At 43.0% G+C, this 24,162-nt stretch overlaps 2 protein-coding genes across 2 annotated transcripts; one reads left to right on the top strand and one right to left on the bottom strand.

The window, feature by feature from the left end:
* Positions 1-405: 405 nt before the first annotated feature.
* LOC120059304 (properdin-like) lies at positions 406-9,225 on the bottom strand. The gene is made up of 10 exons (XM_039008257.1): positions 9,092-9,225; positions 3,666-3,810; positions 3,367-3,548; positions 3,098-3,268; positions 2,779-2,973; positions 2,460-2,633; positions 1,957-2,145; positions 1,100-1,211; positions 740-866; positions 406-653 (listed from the first exon to the last, which is right to left on the bottom strand). The coding sequence occupies exons 1-9, from the start codon at positions 9,144-9,146 to the stop codon at positions 740-742; spliced, it is 1,350 nt and encodes a 449-aa protein (XP_038864185.1). The 5' UTR covers positions 9,147-9,225; the 3' UTR covers positions 406-653.
* A 10,613-nt stretch (positions 9,226-19,838) lies between these two features.
* On the top strand, positions 19,839-22,281 carry ndufb11 (NADH:ubiquinone oxidoreductase subunit B11). Its single transcript, XM_039008256.1, has 3 exons — positions 19,839-20,079; positions 20,831-20,961; positions 22,053-22,281. Exons 1-3 carry the CDS (start codon positions 19,894-19,896, stop codon positions 22,180-22,182), a joined length of 447 nt encoding a protein of 148 aa, XP_038864184.1. The 5' UTR covers positions 19,839-19,893; the 3' UTR covers positions 22,183-22,281.
* Positions 22,282-24,162: the final 1,881 nt, after the last annotated feature.

The following is a 24,162-nucleotide window of genomic DNA, read 5'->3' as shown; positions in this document are numbered from 1 at the left end:
TGTAACAGTTCCATGTAGAATAAACCATACTACACATAATACTGTGGAAGTAGTGTTCTGCTAATAAAGAATGTGCAAATATGATACTTTCCTGTATGGTGTCCTGTATAAGACAGGAGTTCCCAGACATGTTTGAATAATACACAGGAATAAAAAATTAAAACTACCAGAGGCATACACTGCACTTTCAACACATTATCATCCACACCACCAATCCATTTCACTGCATTGCTCATCACACCAGTCTAACTACAGTAAATATTGCATAATGTTACATTTTGGTTTTGAGTAGAAATATTCATATAATTGGTCTAAAATGCCTAAAGTCAAACACTTCACCAAATTTGTATGCATTAATTGCCATAATCTCTCCAGCTCATAAAAAAATGTCTCAGACTAAAGTAATAAGCTGAAAGGAAGTGAAATGTTTTTATTTCTTCAGGAAATTACACTATTATGAAAAGTGTAGTCATAATAAACTACTTTGTGTTACTGATGGTTCATGAAGGCTGCACAGACACATGACCAAAGGCAGTGAAATCACATTGCTAGAAATTGACAATGTGTATTCCCCTCCAGACTTGTGGTTTGATGGTTGTTGAACATTGAGTTGTCTTAAGTCCTCAAAGCAGTCAAAAGATTCGGAAAAAATTCTGAAATGTAGAGAAAACATTAGAGCTGACCAAAGTCCATTTGAAATTGATATTGTAACTGAAAGCAGTGTTAATAATAATATTACCTATGTGTCACATGGAGGAACATTCATACAGGCCAGACTTTGTTTTGGGTCCTTCAACAGTGTACAGTTCGCAAATGGTGTCCCATCAAAGTATGCTTTAACCTTAATATGAAACCCTACTGTCTCACTGGCAAGGAAACAAATAGCAAATAAAAAGTTAGATTCACCTAATTTACATCTGACACAGCAAAACACAGCAGAGTGCATAGATTTCACACTGTACCGGATAATCCTGAATGTGCCACAGAGACCAAGCCATGCATAAATCATATGTAGCCTATTTATTAAGAGGCATAGGAGCAGATACACACAAACTACTTGGTTAATCAGGGAATAGTATATATTATACAGTCTCCTTACTCATATTTGGACAGATCAGGTATGCACGTTCGTTCTCTGGTCCTTTTGGCTCCTTCTCCACAGGGGGGCTCACACTGACTCCACTCACTCCATTCACTCCACTTACCATCAACTAAACACAAGTGGAGCATTATGTGAGGAATATTACTTCTTAAGCTTACCATTTTCTTCCCAGTCTAAACAGTTCACATGTATATTATGAAAACATTTTGTGACGTTTTTGTTCATTTTGGGATTCGGCAGCATTAGGCTGTATTTTATCTGGCTGTTCACGCACACAATATACTTTTTTAGGCTTGTTGGAGTTTGGTAGCTGAAGTCTACGCCCCTTCATCTGTGATTGGTCAACAGTAGGGATTCTTCTATGAAGTATTTGTCATTCAACAACAAATGACTAGTTTTCATACACATTTTCTCATTTGAGAAATACTGCCCCAAACATCTTAGTTAAATGTCCAATTGCGAGACTAAGACCTCCTCTGCAAAAAACGTCAAAATTAATTACAGATTTATTGAGTTATCTAGGATTAATTTGGACTATTTTCAGGAAGTGTACTTGTTGCTACGACGTCTCAAGTGGGACAAACAGTAATACTGCCACTTTTGTCTTGTTTTTCAAGCGAAGGTATTTTAAGGGAGCATGCGAACACAGAAGATCACTTCGCCTAGCCGAGTTCAGCAAGGAGCAAACCAAACCTATGCATGTGGATGCCTTTAGCCTACTGCATATGAAATGCATAATTTGTATAATCCAATTATCACTGCAAAAACATACAACACTTGGGCTGAATAAAATGTAATGAAAGAAAGCAAACAACACAGCTTAATAAATGGAAGCTAAAACTTGTTTAACTCACAGTCACATAACTTAATGTCATAGCAGGCCCTGTAGTCTGTAATCTTTCCTTCACACGTCTTCCCATCAAAACCTGTGTGTTCACACCATCTTTGCCGTCTTTGCTGTCCACCAATTTTTCGACAACGAATTTTTCCTCTATTAGATTTACATTCTTCCCATCTCCCCCACTGCGACCACTGACCATCCACTGTTGGACAAAGAAATAACTATTATCCTCATGGGAAGTCTTTCAGTTGTTAGGAGGACTAGAAGGATACAATGTTTTCACTACAGAGTACCATATACAGTAATAGTATTACTGTAAAAGTGTATAATATTATTCTAATTACAGTGATGAAATAAACATCTAAACTGAACATCAGCTGTTGACGGCTATAATCCTTCTAAGAGAGGCAACATTTTATCAAATGGCTATTCTGCTAAAAACAATATTTGCTCAAATGTTAATAATTGATGAAATGGGCAGAGGGAATGGGTTCTCCTCTGGCTGTCAGTATTTACCTGGGCAATGGTTTTTGGTATTGCAGATTTTTTGGTCTTTATTGGATCCAGAGCAGGGCAGACCTCCATGTTTAGGGGCTGGGTTGTTACACTGTCTGAGCATTTCATGAATCCCCACCCCACAGGTAATGGAGCAGGAGCTAGGGGGGCCCCACGGCCCCCAGTTACCATTCACTGTTGAGGATAAAGAGGGAGGTTGGTTTCACATACAGTATGAGTACATGCCATTGCTACATTCTGTGTATGTAAACAAGCAAACACTTTAGGGTAGCAGTCAGACCCTCAGAGGAAAATAAGATCGCTTTGCCATGCCACTTGCCAGGACAGAAAGGAAGCTCATCACAGGTCCTAGTGTTGCTCCCTAACCCAGGGCATTCGTCACCAGGAGGCACTGAGGACGGTGGTGGGTCGTTGCATGATCTGTTGCGCCGCTGTGTAGGTCTGGGTAAATTCTCCCCCCCACAAGTGCCTGAGCATGGCTGCCAGCCGTCCCAGTTAGACCAACCACCATGAGCTACAGTCAAAAGAAGAGGAGAGCCGACTTACTCCTGGAAAGACATGCCAAACTTGTATCATGTATGGTGATGGTTACTGCACGTGAAGGAAGTGTGTATTGTCTAAATCCTGATGGTCTTTACTTGGACAGATGGAATCAACCACGCATGGTTCCTTCTCTTCACTTGGACCGTCACAGCTGCCTCCACATCTAGGTTGGGGTTCGGTGCATGTCCTCACTCTGTTTCTTACGCCCTTATTACAAGTCACTGAGCAGGGCTGCCACTGACCCCACTTACTCCATTGGCCTTGTTCTTAAAAATGTTAGGCAAGATCATCAAAAGAGGCCCAAAATACTTTTGACTTCTGATATTTTTTAATTTATGTTCCCTGTCTGTTAGAGGGTATGTACCTGGACAACAGCTTGAATCAATGCAGACTTTGGTCTCTAATGCGAGTTTCTGAATCTCTGTACGGATAGTCGTCTGAGCACATTTTCCCTGTCCCTGGCATTCTCGTCGTCTCTGCGAAACTCCCTCCTTACAGGAGACAGAGCAGCGGCCCCAAGCAGTCCATTCAGACCATGAAGGTGGGCTACAGGTGTCAAAAAACACAACAAATCACATCCTGCACTGGGACATTGGATGTTCAAATCTGAAACTCATTGACACCAACCTGGTCTCAGAGCATTTTGTATTATTCTGTACTCACCCACAAGACTTGCATTTTCCGTCTGCTCCAATGTATCCGTAGTGAGGGTTAAGACAACAGTCATCCATTGTCACTTCTCCCAGTAGCCAGAGATCATCACAATTTCCAGAATCAAAGCTGCTGTAACAGTTCACCTCCTGTGATACTGGAAACATATACAGTTGAAGTCGGAAATTTACATACCTCAGCCAAATGCATTTAAACTCAGTTTTTCACAATTCCTGACATTTAATCCAAGTAAAAATTCCCTGTCTTAGGTCAGTTAGGATCACCACTTTATTTTAACAATCTGAAATGTCAGAATAGTAGTAGAGAGAATGATTTATTTCAGCTTTTATTTCTTTCATCACATTCCCAGTGGATCAGAAGTTTACATACACTCAATTAGTATTTGGTAGCATTGCCTTTAAAAATTGTTTAACTTGGGTCAAACATTTTGGGTAGCCTTCCACAAGCTTCCCACAATAAGTTGGGTGAATTTTGGCCCATTCCTCCTGACAGAGCTGGTGTAACTGAGTCAGGTTTGTAGGCCTCCTTGCTCGCACACGCTTTTTCAGTTCTGCCACAAATTTTCTATAGGATTGAGGTCAGGGCTTTGTGATGGCCACTCCAATACCTTGACTTTGTTGTCCTTAAGCCATTTTGCCACAACTATGCTTGGGGTCATTGTCCATTTGGAAGACCCATTTGCGACCAAGATTTAACTTGACTGATATCGTGAGATGTTGCTTCAATATATCCACATAATTTTCCTACCTCGTGATGCCATCTATTTTGTGAAGTGCGCCAGTCCCTCCTGCAGCAAAGCACCCCCACAACATGATGCTGCCACCCCTGTGCTTCACGGTTGGGATGGTGTTCGATCTTCAAAAGTACGATCTTTGTCCCCACGTTCAGTTGCAAATCGTAGTCTGGGTTTTTTATGGCAGTTTTGGAGCAGTGGCTTCTTCCTTGCTGAGCGGCCTTTCAGGTTATGTCAATATAGGACTCGTTTTACTGTGGATATAGATACTTTTGTACCTGTTTCCTCCAGCATCTTCACAAGGTCCTTTGCTGTTGTTCTGGGATTTATTTGCACTTTTCGCACCAAAGTACGTTCATCTGTAGGAGACAGAACGCATCTCCTTCCTGAGCGGTATGACGGCTGCGTGGTCCCATGGTGTTTATACTTGCGTACTATTGTTTGTACAGATGAACGTGGTACCTTCAGGCGTTTGGAAATTGCTCCCGAGGATGAACCAGACTTGTGGAGGTCTACAATTTATTTTCTGAGGTTTTGACTGATTTCTTCTGATTTCCCCATGATGTCAAGCAAAGAGACACTGAGTTTGAAGGTAGGCCTTGAAATATATCCACAGGTACACCTCCAATTGACTCAAATTTTGTCAATTAGCCCTTCAGAAGCTTCTAAAGCCATGACAACATTTTCTGGAATTTTCCAAGCTGTTTAAAGGCACAGTCAACTTAGTGTATGTAAACTTCTGACCCACTGGAATTGTGATACAGTGAAATAATCTGTCTGTAAACAATTGTTGGCAAAAATGACTTGTGTCATGCACAAAGTAGATGTCCTAACCGACTTGCCAAAACTATAGTTTGTTATGAAGACATTTGTGGAGTGGTTGAAAAACGAGTTTTAATGACTCCAACCTAAGTGTATATTAACTTCCGACTTCAACTGTAGATCATTCATAGATTCTAATCAATGCTTCAATCATTTTTCTAGTATTTCACCATATTTATTTTTTACTGAACCTTTAGTTTATCAGGGAGTCATACTGACACAAAGGTGTCTTTGACAGATCAAATCAAACTTTATTTGCCACGTGCTGAATTACAGAAAATACACACATCAAAAAAAATGCAAGCAGAGAGAAAAACATGGTCATGATTTAAGGTCAGTAATTTAAGAACATTTAGAAGATTGTTCCACAGATAAGGTGTAAGAAAGGTAAATCAGATTTTTGTTAACTCAACGACCGAAGGAATTTCCAGAGTTAGCCATCCCTTAGACCGGGTAAGTCTAAAGTTTAGTAATGATGTTAGTTACAGTCAAGTTTTTGTAAAAGGGCTTCATACATGAAAACATAGCGATGTATCAACCTACGGGACATCAACGAGGGCCAAGCAAATTTCAGGTAGAGAATGCAGGGATGAGTACCGAAACTGTCGCCCGTAATAAAGTGCCCTTGATAAACTGCATCTAACGGCTTTAATAAAGTGGGAGCTGCATTTATACATATGATGTCGTCATAGTCTAGGACTAATAGGAATGTCAACTGAATAATCTGCCTTCTACTTCTACTATTTTGCAAAAGGCATGACCTATTTCTACAGAATACATATTTACTCTCAGCTTCTTAAGTAACTCATCATTATGCATTTTAAAAGACAGCTTTTCATCTATCCAGATGCCCAGATATTTGTAATCAGGGACACGATCAATATAGACACCATCCAAAGTACATATGTTTAATTATTTGTATGAGCTCTAGACAACAACAGACTTAGTTTTACCTGTATTCAATATTAATTTCAGGTCAATAAAGTTTTTCTGTAAAACAGTGAAGGTAGACTGTTGGAGTGAAGGTAGTTAATGACGACCTGTCATTAAGGGCAGGTGGGGCAGAGCCCAACCTGTTTGAGCCCCACCTGTATAGCTAAAAAATAAATATATTTATTTATTCCTCCCTGTGTTGCATGTTATTTTGGCATTTAGACAGTGGCTTGCGAAAGTATTCACCCCATTTGGCATTTTTCCTATTTTGTTGCCTTACAACCTGGAATTAAAATAGATTTTTGCGGGGTTTGTATCTTTTGATTTACACAACCTGACTACCACTTTGAAGATGCAAAGGCCATTCCAAGACATGTAAATGTTTCCCCTTAAACCACTCGAGTGTTGCTTTAGCAGTATGCTTAGGGTCATTGTCCTGCTGGAAGGAGAACCTCCGTCCCAGTCTCAAATCTCTGGAAGACTGAAACAGGTTTCCCTCAAGAATATCCTTGTATTTAGCGCCATACATCATTCCTTCAATTCTGACCAGTTTCCAAGTCCCTGCCGATGGAAAACATTCCCACAGCATGATGCTGCCACCATCATGCTTCACTGTGGGGATGGTGTTCTCGGGGTGATGAGAGGTGTTGGGTTTGCGCCAGACAGCGTTTTCCTTGATGGCCAAAAAGCTCAATTTTAGTACTCATATGAGTACCTTCTTCCATATGTTTGGGGAGTCTCCCACATACATGCCTTTTGGCAAACAACAAACGTGTTTGCTTATTTTTTTCTTTAAGCAATGGCTTTTTTCTGGCCACTCTTCCGTAAAGCCCAGCTCTGTGGAGTGTACGGCTTAAAGTGGTCCTATGGACAGATACTCCAATCTCCGCTGTGGAGCTTTGCAGCTCCTTCAGGGTTATCATTGGTCTCTTTGTTGCCTCTCTGATTAATGCCCTCTTTGCCTGGTCCGTAAGTTTTGGTGGGCGGCCCTCTCTTGGCAGGTTTGTTGTGGTGCCATTTTCTTTCCATTTTTGAATAATGGATTTAATGGTGCTCGATGGGATGTTCAAAGTTTCAGATATTTTTTTATAACCCAACCCTGATCTGTACTTCTCCACAACTTTGTCCCTGACCTATTTGGAGAGCTCCTTGGTCTTCATAGTGCCGCTTGCTTGGAGGTGCCCCTTGCTTAGTGGTGTGGCAGACTCCGGGGCCATTCAGAACAGTGTATATATACTGAGGTCATGTGACAAATCATGTGACACTTCGATTGTACACAGGTGGACTTTATTTAACTAATTATGTGACTTCTGAAGGTTATTGGTTGCACCAGATCTTATTTAGGGGCTTCATAGCAAAGGGGGTGAATACATATGCACGCACGACTTTAACGTTTTTTATTTGTTATAATTTTTTGAAACAAGTTATTTTTATTTCACTTCACCAATTTGGACTATTTTGTGTATGTCCATTACATGAAATCCAAATAAAAACCTATTTAAATTACAGGTTGTAATGAAACAAAATAGGAAAAAGGCCAAGGGGGGTGAATACTTTTGCAATGCACTGTACTTGTTACATATCAGTTTGAAAACAATGTTAAAAGAAAATCATTGAGTTAGTGAAGCTGCATACAAACATTGTCTCTTTTTTGCTTTCTTGAGTAAGGCAGCTTAAAAAAACAGGTGTTTCAGCCTAGCTCAGTGCTTTCTGTGGTGGTGGGGCAGCCAGCGGAAAAAAAGGAGCGTAGGGGTTGGTAATGTTCTCTTGTTGCGCTATGAATGGCTCAGTGTTCTGTCACGCATGGGGACACTACGTCACCCCATTTACGGGGAGAGCTTGATAATTCAAGCCCCTTGGGTGCTGCCATAGATTAACATTAGAAGTGCCCATCCAAGAAGGCTCAAGGTTATTGGCCACAGAAAAAATTTAGTTTTATTTACCGTAGCTTTGATTGGACTGATCATGTCAACATCATACAACATCATACATAAAACTTAGCTAGCAAGCTAGACAAGCAGTCATCATCATGAATCAAGTTGACTATATACTGGAAAATCTTTTTCAATCCTTGTCATATGAAGAGAAATGATAGATTAAACGTATCAGTGCTCATTGGCCATTGGACATAAACATTACACAACAAGTTGGAAATCCCAAATTCAACAATGAGTGGTTTGGAAGGAATCCTATACAGTTAACCACATCATTTATAACTAGGGATGCAGCAGAGATAGTGCTATGACCTGATCTAAAGCCCAACTGATTTACATTTAGAATACATTTCAAAGATGAGAAAGATCTTACCTGAGAATTAATCAAGGATTCACATATTTTAGCTAGGCAAGAAATAAAAAAAATGGGCGATAATTATTTAGGTCACAAGGGTCACTTGCTTTGTGAAGGGGTAGTACATGGGCCGGATTCCAAATCTTGGGGATAGTACCAGATATAATCGTCAGATTAAAAATATGGGTTAATGATTCATCAATCAGGGTGGCCGAGAACTGCAGCAAAAATGGATCAAGCACATCAGCCTCAGTGGATTTTTTTTTTTTTTTTTTTTTTACATCAATTTTAAGCAAGGCATCTAGCACATCACAGGTAGTAAATTGTTGAAATGAAAACAGAGATTCACTAGAAGTTGACGAGTTAACCGTCATGTTGGCTAGAGGCTAGCAGAAGGAAGAGCAGTTGATTGACTGACCAGGGTCAATTCAACCACCGTGTCTCTCAAACAAAAAGTCTGCAGAGATAAAATTATTAAAAGCATCACTTATGCCATTCGTCTCAGTTATGATGCCAGAGTCAGAATTGAAAAGTAACGTGGTGTCTAGCATTATAGTGAAGTGTTGTGTTCACAAATCAATATTTTTAAATATCACATTTATTCTAGTGTTACTTAAACAACAATAGTAAAGGCACTGACCTGATTCCCTTACTGTCATCAGCAACACTAATGAAGCCCACAACAACTGCACCATTTCTCTGTCTTTGTCTAAGCCTAGTACTTCTTACTGTAAGCTCTGTTCACTCTCTCTAGCAGGCTTATCTGGTTAATGTTTCACTTTATTGGAAAAAAACAGGAAAGATGTGCTTCCCATTCCCGTAAGGTTAATAAACTCCCCAGTAAGCACAGACCGACGCCGGTGTCTTTTGGCTGTCTTTTATTTGGTCCAGACCTCTTTTTTTTCTGGTCCGGACCGGCCTTGATTTCAATGTCCATGGATGTAGATTTTTGGTCCGGTCTGGACGGGCCTTGATTTGGCACAAACATGTTTGGTTCAGATTTGGTCAATCATAGATGTCTATGTTTCACAAGTTTGGACAGTACAGCATACAGTGCAGTACAGTAGAGTACAATACAGTAGAGTGCAGTACAGTATAATGTACCATTGTACTGTACTAAACTCTACTGTGCTGTACTGTACTGTCCAAACCTGTGAGACAGTACCAGTCAAAAGTTTGGACACACCTGTTAATTCCAGGGTTTGTATTTATTTTTACTATTTTCTACATTGCAGAATAATAGTGAAGACATCAACACTATGAAATAACACATATGGAATCATGTACTAACCAAAAAAGTGTTGACATTTTTGATTCTTCAAAAGGGGCCATCCTTTGCCGTGATGACAGCTTTGCACACTCTTGGCATTCTCTCAACCAGCTTTATGAGGTAGTCACCTGGAATGCATTTCAATTAACAGGTGTGCCTTGTTAAAAGTTAATTTATGAAGATGATTTCCTTCTTAATGCGTTTGAGCCAGACAGTTGTGTTGTGACAAGGTAGGAGTGGTATACAGAAGATAGCCCCTATTTTGTAAAATACCAAGGCAAGAACAGCTCAAATATACGACAGTCCATCATTACTTTAAGACATGAAGGTCAGTCAATCCAGAAAATTTCAAGAACTTTTAAAGTTTCTTCAAGTGCGGTTGCAAAAACCATCAAGCGATATGATGAAACTGGCTCTCATGAGGACCGCCAAAGGAAAGAAAGACCCAGAGTTACCTCTGCTGCAGAGAATACGTTCATTAGAGATACCAGCCTCAGAAATTGCAGCCCAAATAAATGCTTCACAGAGTTCAAGTAACAGACACATCTCAACCTCAACTGTTCAGAGGAGACTGCGTGAATCAGGCCTTCATGGTCGAATTGCTGCAAAGAAACCACTACTAAAGGACACCAATAAGAATTAGAGACCTGTTGGGCCAAGAAACACAAGCATTAGCCTGTGGAAATCTGTCCTTTGGTCTGATGAGTCCAAATTTGAGATTTTTGGTTCCAACCGCCGTGTCTTTGTGAGACGCAGAGTAGGTGAACGGATGATCTCCACATGTGGTTCCCACCGTGAAGCATGGAGGAGGAAGTGTGATGGTGTGGGGGGTGCTTTGCTGGTGACATTGTCTGTGATTTATTTAGTAATTCAAGGCACACTTAACCTGCATAGTTACCACTGCATTCTGCAGTGATACGCCATCCCATCTGGTTTGCGCTTAGTGGGACAATCACTAGGGCAATGACCCAAAACACACCTCCAGGCTGTGTAAGGGCTATTTGACCAAAGAAAGTGATGTAGTGCTGCATCAGATGACCTGGCCTCCACAATTACCTGACCTCAACCCAATCGAGATGGTTTGGGATGAGTTGGACCGCAGAGTGAAGGAAAATCAGCTAACAAGTGCTCAGCATGTGGGAACTCCTTCAAGACTGTTGGAAAAGCATTCCTTGTGAAGCTGGTTGAGAGAATGCTAAGAGTTTGCAACGCTGTCATCAAGGCAAAGGGTGGGTACTTTGAAAAATATAAAATTACATGTGTGTTATTTCATAGTTTTGATGTCTTCACTATAATTCTACATTGTAGAAAATAGTAAATTAGTAGGTGTCCAAACTTTTGACTGGTACTGTAGATGCAGTGTTCCTTTTTACATTTACATGTTGGTCCTTTAGCAGACACTCTTATCCAGAGAGACTTCCTGTCGGTGCATTCAACAGAGGTAGATAAACAACAACAACATATCAGAGTCATAGCAAGAAATACACTTTTTTGTAACTGTTACTGACAATCTTATTGTAGTTGAAGTGTTATGTTTCACTATATTGGATCACTCCAATATATTGGTATCACTCTGCGGCGGAGGGATACATCCGAGGTGAGGATTTACTCCCGTGTACACCTGTGTCATGGCTGGGGTCCGCCCCTATATATATAAACCCCATGGCCGCGACACACGTTCTCTTTCATTTTCTCGGCGGACGTCCGTATGGTTTGAGGTACAAACTTTCTGAAGTTCGCTTGGTAAGTCACTGGTAAGTGTAATATCTTGCGTGGAAGTATACTCTGGCTGTTTGCAGCCTGGAGCAGCCGGCCACATGGCCAGTCCCTCCTCTTGAGTGCTCCACTCGCTGCGCGTGGTTGATCTGTATCTACCGCCCCTGGTTTGTCATACTTAGCGTTACACTACGACTCCGTGTGCATCCATTAGTATGGTGGCTTTTGCTGCCACAAACTAATTTCCCTTACACAACTTGCCGACTGGAAGAGTGTCGTGGTGGGCTTTCCACTACGTTGAGACATTAACTTCGGAGTTCCTTAACGGAGTTACTCCATATGGTGCTGTTTGGATATTAAACATTACCTTGTTGCTGTTTTTTTTTGGTTTGCTTGCTTTTCCCACACAGGTCTTCCCTTCTTTTTTTGCAGAGGTACTGGGTAATTTATCCCTCACCAAGTTCCTATTCCTCCAAGCGGGTCACGACATAAGCTCTCCCAGGGCGTCGGACCTCTGCTCCGTGGCCTTGTTGGCTTGGCTGAGCTTATGGCTTCCCTTTGTGACAAGTGTGATGGTGGCATCCCCCCCTGATGATCTGCAAAACTTGTGTATGCACTGCCTGGGTTTGAGCCACGCGACGAGGGCGGTGGAGCGCCCTATTGGATGCCTGTTTGTGTGGTGTTCTCAGAACGACTGTGCCTGGCGCGATTGGAGGCCATGTGCAAGTGGGTTGGCCAGGCTCGGGCTCAGGCTGGGGACGAGCTCTCTCCCTCAGGAGTGGTGCGCCAGCGAGCTATTAGTCCCTCTACTGTGCCCAGTAACCCTCCCAGGAAGTGTGGCCCGAGCCACCACAGACAGAGCCAATCTGCTGCCAGTCCTGGACGAGGGCAGGAGTCAGACCGCTGGGACCACCTTGAATGGAGGGCGCATGCCCTGCGTCAGGAGGTTGATAGCTTTGATGGCGACGACAGCTGTTCCCTGTTGGCCAGTGATAGGCTGTTCCTGGGGGACGGTGCTGGCACTGTTCACCAACATAAGCAGGGATGCCAGGCTGACAGGCCATCAGAAGTCGGCAGTGGGGCTTCATCGCCCCCAGCGGCTCGAGAGGCTGAGGTGCCTACTCACTGCATTGGACATTGACTGGTGGACAGTGATGACTTTCCATCTGTCCCCATCTCTGCTGAGTTCTGCGAGGCCTTGCAGGAGAACTGGGGGTGGTTACCTCTCGGCGCCATCTCTGGCTGGCTTAATCCCGTCTGCCATCTGCACTCCAGAGCACATTTGCCACTCACTACAGGGCTTACGTTTGGCCCAAGGGTTGATGACATTTTGGAGCAGACCGATAAGGTTCATAGGGACCAGGAGACCCTGAGACGGTTCATGCCGCCTCCTCAGGCCCAAGGCAGACGGACCGTTGCCACCCACCTGCGCCCGAACGACGGTGGAGTTCCCCTCCTGCCCCATCGCCTCGTGCTGAGGGACGACAGCGGCGAGGGGCACAGCGTGCGGTGGAGCAACAACCTGTCAACCGTCACAGGGACGTGCCTGGGTGACCCTGGCACTCGGGGCGCCAGAAGAAAGGCGGGTCCCAGCAGGACCCCTGATACACCCTTCCCTGGCCAGTCCTCCTGATCTGTGGAGTCCCCCTGGGTGTGGAGTCTCCCTGGGTCTTGTCCACAATGCTCGAGGGGTACCGACTCCAATTCCGGTGCCGGCCCCTGTCCTTCGTGTCACAACGGTGGCCGACCCCCTGAAAAAGAAAACCCTGGAGATCTCCTCACTCCTGGACAAGGGTGCCATCCGCAGGATTGAGACATCAGAACGGCTAGGTGAGTTCTACTCCACTTATTTTGTGGTCCCAAAAAGATAGAGGGTTGCGACCGATTCTGGACCTCCACAACCTCAATGGGTACTTGAAGGTACTGAGGTTCCACATGCTGTCCCCAGCCCGCGTGTTTCAGGCCGTGTCCAGGGACCAGTGGTTTGTGACGCTGGACCTGAGAGATGAGTACTTCCATGTTCCTGTTCACCCGGCTCATTGGCAGTACCTCTGATTCGCTTCGAAGGGACGGCTTACGAATGAATGGTTCTTTCCTTCGGCCTCTCCATGGCACCCCACACTTTAACAAAGTGCATGGATGCTGTCCTGGCACCTCTCACGTCCCGAGGATTGTTGATTGTCAATTACCTGGACAATTGGCTGATTTGTGCCCCGACAAGGACCCAGGTCCTGTCAGACAAAGACATGCTCCTGACCCACATTGGCGGGTTGGGCATTACTGTAAATGACAAGAGCTGTCGTCTGATGCCCACCCAGAGGGTGGCCTCCATTGGCATGGAACTGGAGCCTACATCCCCAGGTGGTGCAGCACCTGTGGGACAAGTTCGGGAGGGCGCAGGTGGACCTGTTTTCTTCCCTGGACAATGCACATTGCCCCCTGTGGTACTCCATGTCAGAGCCACCAGGGCCTCTGGGCTTAGATGCTCTGGCTCACGATTGGCCAGGGCTGGAAATCATTCCCCCCTTTTCCCCTGATCCAGGCTGTGCTGGACAGTCTGTGGGCTTGGCCGCTGAACGGCACCAATGGTCCATGCTAGGACTACAGGAGGGCATAATGAACACCATGCAGAGCGCAAGGGCACTGGCTACAACCGCGGCATACCAGTTGCGCTGGCGTTTGTTCTGCTCTTGGTGCACTGGTATTGAGGTTGTGGCCGAGTCATGCAGGGTGCAGTATGTCCTCCAATACCTGCAGACTCGCATGGATGAGGGCTTGGCAGCCTCTACACTGAGAGGGTATTTGGCCGCTATATCGGCCTGCCATGTGGGGTGGATGGACAGGCCAGTGGGGCGCCATCCCTTGGTCTCCAGGTTTATGAAGGGGGTTCGTCACCTGCGTTCAGCTAGGACCCGCTCAATGACAAGCTGGGATCTGGATGTTGTCTTGGCAGCTTTGGCAATGCCGCCTTTCGAACCATTGGAGTCTGCCTCCCTGAAACACCTTTCTATGAAGGTGGCTTTCTTGGTAGCAATTACTTCCATGAAGAGGGTGGGTGAGCTCCATGCTCGTTCGGGTAAGTTCTGAGTGCTACCGGATGGACCCCGATGGGAGGAGTATATCTCTACGCCCCAACCCTTCATAACTCCCGAAAGTTCTGTCAGACAGGCATGTGAACATCCCTTTTGTCCTGTCTGCTTACGACCCACCGGCAGTGGCGGGGGAGTCTGGGCCTCCCTCCGGAATGCTGTTCCCTGTGCGGACACTGGCTGGCTATGTGGAGCGGACATGAGCGGACAGTGAGAACAACAGACCAGCTCTTTGTCTGTTATGGTGAGAGATTCCTGGGGGCTGGGTTATCAAAGCAGAGGCTCTCTCAATGGATCGTGGACACGATTACGGCAGCACATCGCCTGGCTGGCAGGCCAGTGCTGAGATCTGTGGTGGCACATTCAACACGAGGTGTGGCTGCATCCTGGGCTCTACTGGGAGGAATACCCCTCGCTGATATCTGTGCTGCAGCCAGCTGGGCTTCCTCTTGCAGCTTTGCTAGATACCTTCGGGTAAATGTGGCACCTCCCTCTGCGGTTGGTTCAGCGGTCCTGGGCGTCGCCTCCCCTTCTGGGGACTGTGCCGGGACCCCGCTTTCACATTGATGGCCCCTGCGTCTCGGTCCTGCGCTGGGACTTCACCGCTGCCTGGCCAGGTCCCTCTAGCACCGACTAAATCTGGTACGGGTATACCAATATATTGGAGTGATCCAATATAGTGAAACATACTGAAGGTTACGTATGTAACCATGGTTATGTGAGCTATATGGATCAATCCAATCCTCTACGGTGCTTGAGGCACCTCAAAAATTATGTAGGAAACGTGTGTCGCGGCCATGGGGTCTTTATATAGGGGCGGACCCCAGTCGTGACGCAGGTGTTAACGGGAGTAAATCTGTAAATCCTCGGATGTATCCCTCCGCCGCAGAGTGATACTAATATATTGGAGTGATCCATATAGCTCACATAACTGTGGTTACATACAAAACCTTCGTTCTGTTGCTTTTTCTTTTGGTCTGAAAAGTTTGAACATGATCACTGCCAGAAAAAGCAAACATAAGTGCATGTGACAGATGGGAGGAATAATACATATTCCATAATGCAATCTTCAGTTTGCTCCATTTTCCTATATTAATTGGAATAAAAATGTTGAATGTGATATGCTTTCTTCATTGGCATGTCGATATAAGTGATTGTATATACGGTTGTAATTTGGCCATAGAAACAATGAACGTAAAAGGAGTCTTTCCAATGTCCATAAATGTATTTTCAGCGTGCGTAGAAGACGTCTTTTCAATGTTCGTACAAGACATCTTTTCAGCGTCCGGACGTCATTTTGCTCACTGGGTCATACGTCCCCCTGACCATCTTGAACATTTTTTCAGCATTGTTGCTCAATTGTTATACAGTGTTGCACAAATGCACCCTGTTTAACCCTGCCAGACTGAATAGGCAAAACAAAAGAAGATTTTTCTATTTTTATTTAACTAGGCAAGCCAGTTAAGAAAAAATTCTTATTTACAATGACGGCCGACAAAGATGAAAGATAAATAAAAAATGTCATCAAGTAGTACACAAACAGCAATCGAGAGATCAATGTGTATGGCCCAGAACTGGCTGTAATCTGGGCAGCGTGTTAGAGATCCACTTTTAGATTTTGGATGTATGATTATCATACATTTTTAGTACAGTCATTTTAATCATGGTATGAATCAATGTGGAAATATATTAAGCAATTTTGGCAATTTGCCCAAATAAAAGTACAGTATGTACAGTGGGGCAAAAAAGTATTTAGTCAGCCACCAATTGTGCAAGTTCTCCCACTTAAAAAGATGAGAGAGGCCTGTAATTTTCATCATAGGTACACTTCAACTATGACAGACAAAATGAGAAAAAAAATCCAGAAAATCACATTGTAGGATTTTTAATGAATTTATTTGCAAATTATGGTGGAAAATAAGTATTTGGTCAATAACAAAAGTTTATCTCAATACTTTGTTATATACCCTTTGTTGGCAATGACAGAGGTCAAACGTTTTCTGTAAGTCTTCACAAGGTTTTCACACACTGTTGCTGTTTTTTTGGCCCATTCCTCCATGCAGATCTCCTCTAGAGCAGTGATGTTTTGGGGCTGTTGCTGGGCAACACGGACTTTCAACTCCCTCCAAAGATTTTCTATGGGGTTGAGATCTGGAGACTGGCTAGGCCACTCCAGGACCTTGAAATGCTTCTTACTCCTTCGTTGCCCAGGCGGTGTGTTTGGGATCATTGTCATGCTGAAAGACCCAGCCACGTTTCATCTTCAATGCCCTTGCTGATGGAAGGAGGTTTTCACTCAAATTCTCACGATACATGGCCCCATTCATTCTTTCCTTTACACGGATCAGTCGTCCTGGTCCCTTTGCAGAAAAACAGCCCCAAAGCATGATGTTTCCACCCCCATGCTTCACAGTAGGTATGGTGTTCTTTGGATGCAACTCAGCATTCTTTGTCCTCCAAACACGACGAGTTGAGTTTTTACCAAAAAGTTCTATTTTGGTTTCATCTGACCATATGACATTCTCCCAATCTTCTTCTGGATCATCCAAATGCTCTCTAGCAAACTTCAGACGGGCCTGGACATGTACTGGCTTAAGCAGGGGGACACGTCTGGCACTGCAGGATTTGAGTCCCTGGCGGCGTAGTGTGTTACTGATGATAGGCTTTGTTACTTTGGTCCCAGCTCTCTGCAGGTCATTCACTAGGTCCCCCCGTGTGGTTCTGGGATTTTTGCTCACCGTTCTTGTGATCATTTTGACCCTACGGGGTGAGATCATGATCTGGGGCTCCACGCTGGGGCTCCACGCCCCAGATCGAGGGAGATTATCAGTGGTCTTGTATGTCTTCCATTTCCTAATAATTGCTCCCACAGTTGATTTCTTCAAACCAAGCTGCTTACCTATTGCAGATTCAGTCTTCCCAGCCTGGTGCAGGTCTACAATTTTGTTTCTGGTGTCCTTTGACAGCTCTTTGGTCTTGGCCATAGTGGAGTTTGGAGTGTGACTGTTTGAGGTTGTGGACAGGTGTCTTTTATACTGATAACAAGTTCAAACAGGTGCCATTAATACAGGTAATGAGTGGAGGACAGAGGAGCCTCTTAAAGAAGAAGTTACAGGTCTGTGAGCCAGAAATCTTGCTTGTTTGTGGGTGACCAAATACTTATTTTCCACCTTAATTGGCAAATAAATTCATTAAAAATCCTACAATGTGATTTTCTGGATTTTTTTTCTCATTTTGTCTGTCATAGTTGAAGTGTACCTATGATGAAAATTACAGGCCTCATCTTTTTAAGTGGGAGAACTTGTTTTGGAGCAGTGGCTTCTTCCTTGCTGAGCGGCCTTTCAGGTTATGTCAATATAGGACTCGTTTTACTGTGGATATAGATACTTTTGTACCTGTTTCCTCCAGCATCTTCACAAGGTCCTTTGCTGTTGTTCTGGGATTTATTTGCACTTTTCGCACCAAAGTACGTTCATCTCTAGGAGACAGAACGCATCTCCTTCCTGAGCGGTATGACGGCTGCGTGGTCCCATGGTGTTTATACTTGCGTACTATTGTTTGTACAGATGAACGTGGTACCTTCAGGCATTTGGAAATTGCTCCCGAGGATGAACCAGACTTGTGGAGGTCTACAATTTATTTTCTGAGGTTTTGACTGATTTCTTCTGATTTCCCCATGATGTCAAGCAAAGAGACACTGAGTTTGAAGGTAGGCCTTGAAATATATCCACAGGTACACCTCCAATTGACTCAAATTTTGTCAATTAGCCCTTCAGAAGCTTCTAAAGCCATGACAACATTTTCTGGAATTTTCCAAGCTGTTTAAAGGCACAGTCAACTTAGTGTATGTAAACTTCTGACCCACTGGAATTGTGATACAGTGAAATAATCTGTCTGTAAACAATTGTTGGCAAAAATGACTTGTGTCATGCACAAAGTAGATGTCCTAACCGACTTGCCAAAACTATAGTTTGTTAACAAGAAATTTGTGGAGTGGTTGAAAAACGAGTTTTAATGACTCCAACCTAAGTGTATGTAAACTTCCGACTTCAACTGTAGGTATTCCTCTTATCTAGGCGGGTGAGGGCAGGGTGGAGTTCAATTGAGATTGCATCGTCTATGGATCTGTGGGGGCAGTACGCAAATTGGAGTGGGTCTAGGGTGGCTGGGATGGTAGAATTAATGTCTGCCATAACCAGCCTCTCAAAGCACTTCATGATTACAGAAGTGAGTGCTACAGGGCAGTAATCATTGAGGCATGAAGCCTGAGAGTTCTTAGGAACAGGAATGATTGTGGTCATTTTAAAACATGCAGGGATTATAGACTGGGGCAAGGAGAGGTTGAAAATGACAGTAAATATGGCTGCCAGCTGTTCTGCGTATGCTCTGAGAACATGCCCTGGAATACCGTCAGGGCCCGCAGCCCTGTGGGTGTTGACCTGATTAAAGACCCTTCTCGCTCGCCGAGGCCGACTTGAGATCACCCAGTCCTCTCGGTCAGCGACAGCCCTCACACCCGGCTCAATGTTGTTGTCAATACTGTATGCAATGTCTGTGGGTGAATTATGAAACAATTACTGTATGCAGATGTGCAACAAAATTGTAATTTAGATTTGTTTTTGCGATTACTTGATCTATTTTAAATGTACTGTAAGAATATGTTGCAGATTAAACTTTAATTTTGGTGACTATGGAAACAAATATAAATGTAATTAACAATGTCTTCAATATCCAACTTTATCCAGTGCCTTTTTTATGAATGCTTTAATTAATTTTCCTTGCCAAATGCAGGTAGGGTATGGGCTTGTTATGTAATGAAGGGCAAATTTGGGAATTTCTTAGGCTGGGTGAAAAACATGTAAATTAACATATACTTAAGTACTATTCCTGTTCCTACTTATTCTTGTATATTACTTAAAAATTTTCATAGATGTCACCGGTTTGAGGAAACAATTTTAACCACTAGTATTGTATGAGTAAATCGCTCTGGATAAAATAATCTGCTAAATGACACATTTAAAATGTAAATGTAATAACAGGTGGTCATTACCAGGTTATGATGAGGTCTTAACTTTGACCGGTACATAATATAGTGGTCACAATTATGACCAACTGGACCAACTTTTTTTTATTTTTTATTCAACCAGTTGTGACCAAAATAAGGCGTCATAAAAAGACGTCATACTTGGCCCACTGGGCTGTGTTCGTGGTTGGTGACAGCAGCAGACTGCAATCCCCCCTTTTCCCACCCCGTCCTGTAGGTGGCGACAATACCTATCTTGGAATTCTCTGCTGCTGTCTCGCAAGTTGAAGAAGAAAATGCGAAACAATTCCGGTTCCGGAGACTCGAAGTGTTGACCTGACAAAATGCTCGCCCGGTTGTCACGGTTTGGGCCTGCCTTGACCCGTTTTCGCCTTAATCTTGTGTGCGGGACTCGGTTCGTATCTCAATCGCCACCATCGGGTGCTGCTGGTTCGGCCACAGTGTCGGATTTGCAGCCTTCACATGCCAAGGAAAGTCATGGACACGCAGAGGTCAGCGCGTTCGAAAAGGTGAGTTGGTCCTGAATCTAAACGTAAATAACATTCTCTAGCGCTCATCTGTTATTTACATTTTTCTCATCCATTGTAGTTTTTGACATAACGATACACATTCCTTCAGTCAAACATAGTGGCTAGGTACATTACTAAATCAAATGTTAATGGTCACATACACATGGTTAGCAGATGTTATTAATGCGAGTGTAGCGAAATGCTTGCGCTTCTAGTTCCGACAGTGCAGTAACAATTCCACAACTACCTAATACACACATCTGAAGGGATGTAATAACAACATGTACATATAAATATATGGTTGAGTGATGACCGAGCGGCATAGGCAAGATGGTATAAAATACATTATTTACATATGAGATGAGTATGTAAGAAATGTAAACCTTACTAAAGTGGCATTATTAAAGTGACTAGTGATCCATTTATTAAAGTGGCCAATGATTTCGAGTCTGTATGTAGGCAGCAGCCTCTGTGTTAGTGATGGCTGTTTAACAGTCGTATGGCCTTGAGTTAGAAGCTGTTTTTCAGGTCTCTCGGTCCCAGCTTTGATGCACCTGTACTGACCTCGTCTTCTGGATGGTAGCGGGGTGCAGGCAGTGGAGTGGCTTGGGTGGTTGTTGTCCTTGATATGTTTGGCCTATCTGCATTCAGGGATAGTACTAGCTAGAAAAGTTAGCTAGCTAGTTAACACTTTCTTCACAGTGCAGGGTATCATGAAATCATGACAACAATCTCTCTCAAATCTCTACAGAATCGAGATTATCATGGGTTCTCTCAGGACCCTGTCGTTGACGAGTGGAACATGAGGATGGCCTTCTTCTTTGGCATCTCTATGGCTATTGTGGTTGGGGGTACCTTCATCCACTATTTGCCAGACCATGGGTATGTTTAAGCTGCACTGCACATCCCTCTTTGTTACTTGATCTGTCACTTGCTCTCACTTGCTCTCACAGAGTAACTGAGAACTGAAAAGCCCAGCTACAGTAGATATACACTGAGTATACAAAACATACAGTACACCTGCTCTTTCCATGAGACTGACCAGGTGAATTCAGATGAACGCTATTTATGTCACTTGTTAAATCCACTTCAATCATTGTAGATGAAGGGGGGGAGACAGGTTAAAGAAGAATGTCTTGATGAAGCTTGTCAACCAGACACTACTTTGAGGAAACCAAACTACCGGAAACCAGTCCTTTTCAGTTAAAGGCAGCGACGTGAGGAGATAAATTGTCTTTGGAAAAGGTTGCGTCATCATCCCCTTCATTTGACGAAGAAGACAGAGTATTTTATTAATCAAATGTTTTTTTTGTGTTAAAAAAAATAGTAATGTTAATATCACATTACACATTTAGTAATGACAGAATGCATTTTAAACTTCAAGCACAGTAACAGTTGTATGACTTTTTGTATCGATAGGAGTGGGGGGGGGGAGGTGCCTGTGCATTGATAAGAGCTCTGCTACCCGACTTCGACATTATATATTGGGTTAGGGCCTGTTTTTTTCATCAATAACTAGGATATGGGCAGGGGTCGGGTATCACTAAATTGATCACTAACATTTTGAAGCTGAGCCATTTGCTCGTGTTCTGCAGTACAGTCATATCTGACTAAGATCATAACATGGTGTCAGAAGTGTTTCAACCTCGTCAAATCTAAGACAGGAGAGACTACTTAAATGTTCCTTGAGTTGGAAGGCGGACGAGCAATATCCACCATCGTAGTACGGATGAAGCCTGAGCTGGAATGTGAAGCTAACTGAAGCTGGTTAGCTTTAGAAACCCCTGAGTAGGACTAGCTTGCTTCGTAGGATACCCTTCTGGACTCCACAAATTCACTTATGTTGTCTCCATCTCTGAACCTCTAAACAAGCATCCAACAAACCAACACACATCTTACATGTTTGATTTAACTGATCATCACAAACACAATAATTGATCATTAATCTTTTTGGCCTGTCTTTTTCTCACCAGTATGAGGCAGTGGGCCAGGAGGGAAGCAGAAAGGTTGATCACACAGAGGGAGGCTGCAGGCCTTCCTCTTATGGAGGAGAACTACTATGACCCAAGCAAGATTGTGCTACCAGGAGCCGGAGAAGAGTAGGATGTACTATAAGGAGCTGCACATTAATAATTTGTTTATTTCTCTGACTGTAAATTTCTCTTCAGTATGTTATAAAAAATACACTACTCTACTACACCATTGCTTGATCATTCTTTTGTAGCCAGTGGTCAAACTGAATAGCCTTTAGTAGCAACTGTGACTATCAGTGATCATGAAATGGTACGATAGAGTCAACTCTGTGAGCCCCTTGTAGTTGCCCCGGACCATGCCATCACATCTCCAATGGATGATACCACAGCTGTGAAAGTGTGACTTTGTTATCATGCATCGCCCCCTTTATTTTGACTGCTCTAATTTGGTAACCAGTTTATAATATCAATAAGGCACTTCTGAGTTTGTGGTATATGGCCAATAAAACACAGCTAAAGGAATTTTAATTTTGGAAATCTGTTCCAAAGTATTCCAACGCATAATACAGAGATACAGTATGTGATCGTATACAAATGTATCTGTGGTCAAATTGCAGTCAACAAATTATTTGTAATTACATTCCGGGCCCCCTGACAATACACTCAAGATTTTTTTGGGGCTCGCTGCAGAATCTAGTTGATCTCAAGCCTATAACCTCTCACATATAGTATGTTATAATATTAACTTCTGCAGAATTAATTTCTTGCAGTAAAATGATACAACAAATGTTAATTTGTCTCTGGAAAAGGAGTGGAGAAATATGATTTATTTCTTGAAAACGTGAAGATGCGTGTAATGTGTTATTTGACACTTATGCAAGCAGACAGTATTTCAACCACATTGAAATATGCGCCCAAGATTAACTTAGGTCTTATCAGAAAAATGTTATTTCCTTAATTAAACTGACATTGGACATTTGCACAAGACCAATCTTTCCACTGTTTGAGTTATTGCATTTTTCCCCCAGTCCCTAAACGAAAGACAATTTTACCGATCTTAACAACATTAATGAATTAATTCTATCGACGTAAGACATTCTGGTGAGCACTACTTTATTTAGTCTTCTAGGGCAACAAGTTATGACAGAAGAGAAGCTGTATATGACTATAGTTGACAAACAAATTACCTACCAAATGTCCAAAATTATAAGCAGAACCTTGGCTAGATTAGGGGTTAAAGGTACGGAGTATCAGCAAAATAAATTATTATGCAATTATTATGGTGGATCAAAGTGATTTGTTTGACAATCAGGATGAAAACGTTATCACACAACACCATAGGCTGCACAACACCCATGATATGCGCAACTGAGCCTGTGCAGACTGCGAAAAACAACAGTAAACAGTATGTTTATATGTCAATGTACAATATTTGATGGATTTGCAAACCATATGATATGTTACAAATTCTCTCGGTGGCTAACGTTAGCTAGCTCGCTAACGCTAGCTGGGTTAAGGTTAGGGTTATGTTTAGGAGTTAGGTTGAAGGGTTAGCTAAATTGCATTGTTTGCTCTATAACCTGTTAGTTCATATGCCTTGCGACCGTGATGTATAGGCCTAAAGCCGAGACAATAAGACAGTGGTGAAATAAATTCAACCAAACCTTTTGTTTCATCACAAAACCGGAAAGCAACCTCTGTCCGGTGAAGTCCACAAAGCATATTACATGTAACAAACAGTTACATGACCTACAGCATATTCAAGCAAGTTAATGTTTCCAACATTTTCGGACTAACAAACAACTATTGATTTAGAACCATGGGGGGCAAGCGCAAGTCGCAAAGAAAACAGGAGCTGCCTCCACTATTACAGCACCAGTTCAACATCATCAAATCACCTATGCTTAGTCTAATAGTGACAACTGAAAGATACCAAAAACAATTCAGTCCAATCAATGTAAGCCTCGATATGATGTGGCTGTCTATGGTTCTGATTTCTCTCTCTCTGTGTGTGTACATTCGTGCAAGTAAAGAACATGTTGACTCACCCTACTTGTACCCTAAACCCTACCATAACCCTTAACATTTTACAAAAAATAGAACAATGAGC

This window comes from Salvelinus namaycush, chromosome 14 (assembly GCF_016432855.1).
Source record: "Salvelinus namaycush isolate Seneca chromosome 14, SaNama_1.0, whole genome shotgun sequence".
Lineage (NCBI taxonomy): Eukaryota > Metazoa > Chordata > Actinopteri > Salmoniformes > Salmonidae > Salvelinus > Salvelinus namaycush.
Note: the sequence above shows the minus strand (reverse complement) of the source record. Positions and strands in the feature narration are given on the sequence as shown.

Coding starts and splice junctions, on each gene's coding strand:
- LOC120059304 (XM_039008257.1), bottom strand. CDS start 9,146: ATGGTGCAGTTGTTGTGGGCTTCATTAGTGTTGCTGATGACAGTAAGG. Junction 3,811..9,091: donor GATGACAGTAAGGGAATCAG/GTCAGTGCCTTT, acceptor ATATGTTTCCAG/TATCACAGGAGGTGAACTGT. Junction 3,269..3,366: donor TGATTCAAGCTGTTGTCCAG/GTACATACCCTC, acceptor AACATTTTTAAG/AACAAGGCCAATGGAGTAAG.
- ndufb11 (XM_039008256.1), top strand. CDS start 19,894: ATGCTCGCCCGGTTGTCACGGTTTGGGCCTGCCTTGACCCGTTTTCGC. Junction 20,080..20,830: donor AGGTCAGCGCGTTCGAAAAG/GTGAGTTGGTCC, acceptor AAATCTCTACAG/AATCGAGATTATCATGGGTT. Junction 20,962..22,052: donor CACTATTTGCCAGACCATGG/GTATGTTTAAGC, acceptor TTTTCTCACCAG/TATGAGGCAGTGGGCCAGGA.